This window comes from Cynoglossus semilaevis, chromosome 6 (genome assembly GCF_000523025.1).
Source record: "Cynoglossus semilaevis isolate Cse_v1.0 chromosome 6, Cse_v1.0, whole genome shotgun sequence".
Taxonomy (NCBI): domain Eukaryota; kingdom Metazoa; phylum Chordata; class Actinopteri; order Pleuronectiformes; family Cynoglossidae; genus Cynoglossus; species Cynoglossus semilaevis.
In genome coordinates, this window is record NC_024312.1 from 144,279 (window position 1) to 152,946 (window position 8,668).

Here is an 8,668-nt window from a genome sequence, read left to right on the forward strand (position 1 = left end):
GACCAGAACTGGACCAGAACTGGACCAGGACTGGATCAGAACTGGACCACGACTGGACCAGAACTGGACCAGGTGATGTGAAATACAGCTTTAAATACTTACATCAGATATTTAAATATCTGAAAAGAACAGGTTTTGTAAAAAACAGACACACAAAAAATCTTTATTAAAAGATTTTCTTAAAGATCGTCTTAGAACTTTTTGACCGACCTTTGGGTTTTAGGAAACAAACCTTTGCGACAAACAAATTTGGTCTGGTTTATCCAAAAAATTTGCAGAACTCCGAGGTCGTCGCCTCTGTCCTCGACATCGTCTGCTGAGTAACGGGCCTTTGAAATCAAGATTTCCCAGAATGCTTTGCTGACTGTGGCTTTTTTTAACCAAATACAAACAACAACAAATAAATGATGTGAAGCAGCTGAACTTTATTTGGATCAAATAAAGTTCAGCTAAGAGTTAGCTTAGTGGTTTATATATGGTGGACTCCCAACAGGGCGGCGACCCTGATGTTGGTTCCACTGTTTATGCTGGATGGTGGTTGGTTTCACTGCATCTTCACTGCTGCTGCTCCAGACACATCTAGTGGGTGATTTAAAGCACACAGGACCTGGGAAAGCCACTTTTTTTTTCTTCCCCTTCGCCCACTTATGTGCCATCAATGGCGAATGTGGGAAGGGGGAGGTGAAGATGGGGGGGGGGGGGGGTTCCTCCCCCAGCTTCGGTTTTTTGGGTGTTTATGTCTCTGGTTCCCAGGAGGAAACGCCATAAGACGTGGAGGCTAATTACATAACTGCGCCATACCTGTTTCCTAGCAACTCCAGCCAGTGTGAACACGTCGGCTGTTTCTCTGTGGGTTTTTTTTTTTTTTTTTTTTTTTTTTTTCTGTCACTGGATTCTAAATGAATTTGATCACTTTGTGTGTTGGACTTTAGTGGAAGACGAGCGTCAGAAGTAGAGATGAAGACGACTGTGTTCTACTGGTGTGAGCGCTTGTATTTAGTATTTAGTTTATCATGAACTGCATTAATGGAGAAAAAAAACGTTAGGTTACATTACTGTAATTGATGCCAGTGATGTCGCTAATTAGATAATTGGGATTAATGTCTGAGTGATATCTGTGTCAAGTGGACTTTAGATCAATTTGAGGACCATTTAGAATCTGTTTGGGCTAACTTTTAGCAAAGTCTGCTACATTTCTTCCGTTTTTTTACCGTATTGTTTACATAACACTGTGGGATATTTATGGGCTAATTAAATTTATTATGAAACACCTTTGTTGTATATTCACCAGGCGATGTCAGTAAGGTATGTTCGTTTCGAGTACAAATTGTTTTGATAGTTAGCAAGACGTTAGCATCAGTTTTAAGAGGAGCTTGATTTAATATAAATCGGACGACGGCGGTAACAGAGTTCAAATTTTGTTTTATAAATGTGTCCAGAAAAGCTCAAAGTTAAAAGTTGGCCAAAACGAAGGAACAAAGGTCATTATCTACGTCAAATATATAAGGTACATTTGCAAAAAAAAAAAAAAAAAGTGGCTCAAATTGAGTTATAATTTCGAAAAAAAAAATTATAAAAAATAAAAATGGCTAAAAGATAACCAAAACCTACTGGTTGCTGCTAGAAATAAATCTCAAGAAATGTCAGTGTGAGAACGTCCCATTATCTGCGTAGAAAAGTTCCAAGGTCATTTCCACAACACGTTGATGTCGGAAATTAAGACTTTACGTGGTTTATCAAGGTTAGATTTTCTACCGAATCACAAGAAAATGAGCCGCAGTAACAAATAACGAGTCAACTCCAGTGAGTGAATTGTGGTTGTGAGCGAGAGCAGACTGTAATCTCCGGCCCGCAGATGCTCAACAGGCACCTATCAACCTGTGACTGATCATTATTTATAGCCTCCTGCTCTTCCATCCTCACTTTCATTAAGCATTCATCCTGCAGACTGTCACAATCTATTTCTGGCACCCAGGCATGTGTGATGTTGTAGTTTTCCTCCTCTCATATCTGCTGTTAGCTGATGTAAACACACACACACACACATTGTGTGCAGTGTCCTGGCTTGAGTTTATGGCTGAGTCACAAAACACCTTTTAAACATCACACTGCGGGAATACAGGCTGGAAACAGGTGAGGTTCCTGCTCTGAAATCAATGTTTGTCAGAGGGTTTTAAATAAAAAATGAAAATCTGTCTCTTTTTTTTTTTTACCCTTTTGGCTCAAAAAGTGTCAAAATGACAAAAAAGTAACAGTACATACAAACTACTAAATACTAAAATTTTTGCTAACTTTATATTTGCTAGTTTTTGCTAACTTTATATTTGCTGTTTTTTGCTAACTTCATATTTGCTGGTTTTTGCTAACTTTATATTTGTTGTTTTTTTTCTAACTTCATGGTTGTTGTTTTTGGCTAACTTTATATTTGCTGTTTTTTGCTAACTTCATAGTTGCTGTTTTTTGCTAACTTCATGGTTGTTGTTTTTTGCTAACTTCATAGTTGCTGTTTTTGGCTAACTTTATAGTTGCTGTTTTTTGCTAACTTCATAGTTGTTGTTTTTTTTTGCTAACTTTATAGTTGTTGTTTTTTTCTAACTTCATAGCGTCAACAATGCTATTAGTTGACGCTACTTTCTTCGATACAAAACTCCCATATTTGTGGCTGAAATGCTAATAACAGCAACAACACAAGGCTTATTGAAATCCAGATTTTGGGCCCAGATGCCCCTCCCTCTCCCCCCCCCTCGCCTCTCCTTCTACTTGCATCATGATTTAGGATGCAAATAAGGCTCACCATGGAAACCTCAGGCTCTAGCAGCCGAGCGTTTTCACACTTCTGATGATAAATATAATGCAGGGATTAGCAGGGATTGTTGTAACGGCGCTTAATCCAGTAGGGAATAAGGAAGTAGGGCTGCCCGGTGTTTTCCTGCGCTCCTACACTGTTTGTCTTCTTAAGGATGTTTGTTTGTTTGTTTAAAAATGAGAGGTGGCTCTTCATCATCATCAACAGCATCGGTAGCAGCGGCGCATTCGCCCTGTGTGTGTGAATATCTGAACCGCAGAACAAAGGAAATCAATAACTTCTTCCTCTTTATGATGTTATTCACATATTTTGGCAATTTTTCACAACACTTTACAGAACACTTCTCCAGCTGCTCCCTGCTTTTAGCTAAATTCTAGCGTTGTTGGCGGTTTTATGGTGCATTTGTTTCTTAATTTTATTTTGGCTTTATCTACTTTTAAAAACCACCTTTTCCTGTGACACATAACTGCCTGGTTTTGTGATCCGTTAGTCCAGTCGACTGTTTTAAGCTGTATCTGTAGCATATTTCTTTCTTAGTTTTAGCTGTTCTCTGGCTAAAGCTTCCTTGTTTTTATCTATTTAGCTATTAAGCTAAAAACACAGCGAAATTGCTTTTTCAAACTGCTCAAAAAGACACAGACAGAGTGTGATAGAGTTTAAATTACTCTATCTTTGCTCTAGTTACAATATTAACTTTTAATTATTATTAACTGTTATCACTCAACTGTTCACTGTCTGTGTCTTTTTTAGCAGTTTGAACAGCAATTTCGCTGTGTTTTTAGCTTAATAGCTACATGATAGCTAGGCTAATTTATTACCTTTACTTATTTGCGTTAATGCTGGATTTAGTTGCGTAACTTTTATCATTTCCTTTAATCCTTAACTGCTTGTGGCACAAACTTTAAATGACTTCAGCCACGTCGTATGAGATTTTGTTTATTTTTTTTATCTAATTCTGTTTCACTTCTTTTATGGCATTTTTTTTTACTGATTTATAACAACGAGTAGACAGCTGACTTTATGTCTATCTAATTGTGTTTCACCTGTAGCTAATTTCAACGAGTAGACAGCTGACTTTATGTCTTAGCTTTTTACCCATAAATGTAACTTTATTTATTTACAGTTATGTACTTTTGACCTGAGTACATTTTCCTATAAATACATTATTGGCTAACTTGGTTCTGGCTAACTTGCTAACTAGCTGTTTTTGACGTCCATCTAGATGTTCACTTAACTGCTGTCACAACAACATTCTACGTCTGGATATTTGAAAGACAAACTTGTTTTGTAAACAACACGCTCTCCTTGACCTAACCTTAAACCCACGGTAACCAAATGCAGAATTTTACTGGCGGTCCAGAGAGTGTGACGAGAGAGAGCGTTCATTATGCTGCGGAGGAACAACGTCCCTGCTGACAACACACAATATTAGGAGGAAAGAATGAAAAATAATCTGCCTTGTCTGCCTGCGAAGCTGCTCTGAGCGCACGCAGAACGATCCAATGTTTTTGGTTCTGCCTTGTCAGCACCGAGGCAGCTGTTCACAGGAAGAGAGATTTGGACCGCAGCCCTGCCTCAGAGCGCCGCGCTGCACCGTGGCGGCAGCAGAGCGGCATTATGTTCACGGGCAGTTCATTAACAGTAGCAGCGTCAACAAGGCTGTGGAGGTTTGATTCTCTGAAACCTTTGTTCTCTGCTGATTCCAGGAACAGTGGAGATCTTTAATTACCTCCACCAGGAGGCGCAGGAGGAGGTTCTGCTGCGGCTGCATTTGTCTGTCTTTGTCTCTTAGCTGCTGTGTAGCTTTAAATTACGAAATTTAATACCAATCAACGTTGGGGGAAAAACATTACTGTAAAATCATTTTGTAAGAAATACAGATGTAGTAACCGAACACGTAAGAGCGACGACAACGGCTAAAAGGTCATGCTATCGTAATAAAACGAAATATTAGGGTTGTCCGATATTTTCGGCCGACCAATATTATCGGCCCAATGTTAGCGTATTATGTAATATCTGCAAGAATCGTTATCGTTTTTTCCTTTAATAAAAAACCTGATAACGCAGTGTCTGGGTTACCTGAAAACGCAATGTCTGGGTTTCGCTAAATAATTAGTGACCTAAAAATACAGCAGTTTTGGGGGAAAAACGTTGTATATTAAAGTGACAGCCACTAGATGGCAGCATTGCAGCTCATTTAATTCATCTCTTACTCATACAGTGGTTTGTACAGATACATAAATAAATAAATAAATATTACCAGGCCTATATCGGAATCGGTTGATATCGGAATTGGAAATTAGGGTGTTTGGAGAATATCGGATATCGGATATGTGACTTCAGGGTGTTACACCTAAATATTGTACAAATATATTTTAAAATTTAAAATTTCTGATAGATTGATCAAACACTAATTAATGGTTAGCCGGATGTAAATAAAGCCAATGTTACCAAAACACTTAGCCAAAATAGCTAGTCACAAAACTGACACATTAGCCCACGTGAACACCAGTAGCTACATTTGCTACATAACATATTCGAAAGTAAGATGAAAATGTTAAATATTTTTTAAAAAATGGCAAAATTGATAACTGCAAAAAAAAAAAAGGTGTTAGCCGAGAAATAGCTTAAGGTTGGTCAACATAGCCTTGTACTATTCACCGAAAATAATAACGATGTGGTCCAGAGACTCTACATCGGTGTCTACAAAAACAAAACATAAAAATAAACGAGAAACGTGACTAACTTTAGAACTTAGTTCTATCTGCTGCTAAAAAAATCCTCAAATTATCCAGATAAAAAGCAAAAAAATGAAGTAATAAATACTATTAACTACTGTTGGTACTAATAACCAGCAGTAACCTCTGTCTGTGCTGAAGGAAGACCCTCTGACCCCCTGCTGTTCTCCGGGCAGCCTTGGGTCATTTCAAGGTTTCACCAGCAGATGGAGACACTGAGGTCACAACCTTCCCCCCCCTCTCACATACAAACAGTATTTTACTGGAGAGAGAGCAGTGAAAACTGTCTTCTATCTCCACCCTGTACTGTCACAAGTAAATACTGGATACACACACGCACACGCACGGGCGTGCGCACACAGTTTAATGTTTTTACGCACACGCAGACACGGGCGCGCGCACACACAATTTAATGTTTTTTTGTTTTGTTTTATGTGAGGCCTTTACATCAACATAAAGCATTTTTAGAACCAAATTATTAAAGAGTCCAAATTTATGACAAACCTAAATCTGTTTTTTCTTTCAACTCTAATCTGACTCTAATTTTAATCCTGACTCTAAAACTAAATCTTGAATCTCAAATAACCCTGTCACTGAGTGTATATAATTGATATAATTTAATTTTCTTTTTTTAAAAACTTTAACTCGTTTGATAAAAAAAATTTTTTTTTTAAAAAAAAACTTTAACTCGTTTGATAAAAAAATATTAAATTACTGTTTCTAACCTCAATAATTTAAATTTTTTTTTTAAAAAAAAACTTTAACTCGTTTGATAAAAAAAAAATCACTGTGTACAACTGTGACCGATAAAAGCTCTGATTTATTTTTTTTTTTTTTTTTTTTTTTTTTTACTTGGAGTCTATTTTTGGCAACGGCCAAGAAACTGAACCAATGAGAAGTGAATTAGTCCAATAAACAGAAATAGTAAAAAACAAAACCCAGCGCGTCTCCAGGAGCTGCTGTCCTGTCACCGTAGGTTCTAATGTTGTTACCTCATCATAGATGCCATGCATGCATTACATAACGTACAACACTGTGAGTGTGTGTGTGTGTGTGAGTGTGTGTGAGTGAGTGTGTGTTTCTGCTGCATCTGCTGAATTCCAGGTCACAATCAGAGACAAACGTCAAATCACATCAACACAGAAAAACGTTGCTTTGAAAAACAACGGGGATGCGACGGAGAGGGTGTGTGTGTGTGTGTGTGTGTGTGTGTGTGTGTGTGTGTGAACCTGTGGTGCCTTCAAATCTGCTGAAAAGTCTTTAAATTGATCACAATCAGAATCTAAAATCCTGGCTGTTGGGTTGAGGTTCGAGGTGAGATGGTTGTTATTTTGTTTTTGTGTTTTTTTTGTTGTTGTTTTTTTTTTTTTGGGACATTTTTAGATAAGGTTTCGGTGACGGATGGTTGGACATAAAGCTGTCCTCAGTCTGTCCAAAGAAATGGAAGTAGATGCAGAGTCTTGGACAAAAATAGCTGCGCAAAAAAAAAACCTGTGTTTGTGTGCGTGTGTTTGTGCGTGTTTCTGTGCGCTCTCCCCATCCATCCATCCATCCATCCATCCCATCCTTCCATACCTGCTTCTCCAAACACTCCTTGGCGGACAGGGAAGGTTTGGGAGAAGGCGCCCTGTCGCAAATGCATCCCTCCAACAGGTACAATCCCGACGGCCGAGAGCTGGACTCGTTCTCGAAGTAAAAAAGCATATTCTGCAGAAGCGCGAACCACTTGCTGTGCCATTTCGTGTTGTCCGAGCTTTTTTTGCTCAGGCACCCTCGTCTCGTACCATCCTTCTTCGCCAAAAGCCCCAGGTAGGTGACATGGCCATCGTTGAGTCGTATTCCCTTCTGCATGTTGGACTGAGATCCAGACCTGGACCGTTTCACATCCTCCTCTAGTGGCCGCGGTCAGACGAAGAAGACTTTTGGACTGAAGAATGCAGCAAGTCAACAGGGATGGAAACAACGCGAGTCCCGCAGCCTACATTCTCTGAGGAAGGGCTCCACTTTTTTATATATTTTATTGCCAAGAAACAGCGTTTAGCAGAGAGAGATAGAGAGAGAGAGAGAGAGAGAGAGAGAGAAGTCAAAACAAACGCGAACCACTTCGGTGAAGGAGGCTCGCCCCTCTCTCTCTCGCATCCAATCTCCAGAAAGCAGCAGGCAGTTCTGCTGCTGCTGCTGCTGCTGCTGCCGCTTCCGCCGCGCTACGCCCCACACCGCGGACTCCCGGCCGACCGGTTGGGGGGCGGTCGGGGAGGGGGAGAAAGCAGATTTCAGGACCGTGGACAGCGACAGTTCAGCGAAGACGCTGCTGAAGTTTTTTATTATTATATTAATTTTCAGTCGTACATTTGAAACGACTAATCTTAATCCTCACCCTCAATTTAATCTAATCCTAATTCGAACCCTTACTTTACACTTAATCTTAAACCTGAAAATATGATCTCACTTTTTGGGGACCTGCAAAAGTGTCTCCACAACAATAGCATATAATTTTTCCAACCTGATAAAAAAAAGTGTTTTTTAGGGATAGGTTCTAAAAATAAAACCAGTCAACAAGATGGTCAACAATTGTACTTTTTGAATCAGTTCCACTTGCAGTGATATTCGTACTATTGTGTGTCCCAGAACTGATTATTATTAACGTATTTTCCAGACTATAAGTCGCACTTTTTTTTTCACCCTTCGGCTGAGTTTGCGACTTTTATATTAAAATATTCAACTTCACATGTTTGATATTTTTACACTGACAGCCGCTAGAGGGCACTCTAGGCTTGTCCACCAGTATCTGCTACTTCTGTACCAATGAAAATTTACATGTTTTTTATTTTCACACTGACAGCCACTAGAGGGCACTGTGGTGCGTCTTATACTCCGGAGCGACTGTTCAGGAAGTTCGTATCAAACAAGGAGCTCAAGTTTTTTTTTTAATACTGTAAAAACTTTAACATCTATGACATCATCATTCAACGTCAGGAAACAGCAGCTAGCATCCTGAGCAGCGACCGCTGGGATTATTTTGTTAGAAACAACATATTTTTGGGAGGATAATTCTCAAATCTCATTCCCATCCCCACACTGTTGACACCCCCCTCAGTGTGTGTGTGTGTGTGTGTGTGTGTGT

At 39.3% G+C, this 8,668-nt stretch overlaps 1 protein-coding gene across 1 annotated transcript in view; it reads right to left on the reverse strand.

Moving 5' to 3' along the window:
* The window catches only part of rasgrf1 (Ras protein specific guanine nucleotide releasing factor 1), a 24,776-nt gene extending 17,043 nt beyond the window's left edge, over positions 1 to 7,733 (reverse strand). The window contains exon 1 of the mRNA XM_025056292.1: positions 7,120 to 7,733. Within this exon, the coding sequence (XP_024912060.1) occupies positions 7,120 to 7,395 (276 nt within the window). The 5' untranslated portion in view covers positions 7,396 to 7,733. The remainder of the gene's footprint in view (positions 1 to 7,119) is intronic.
* Positions 7,734 to 8,668: the final 935 nt, after the last annotated feature.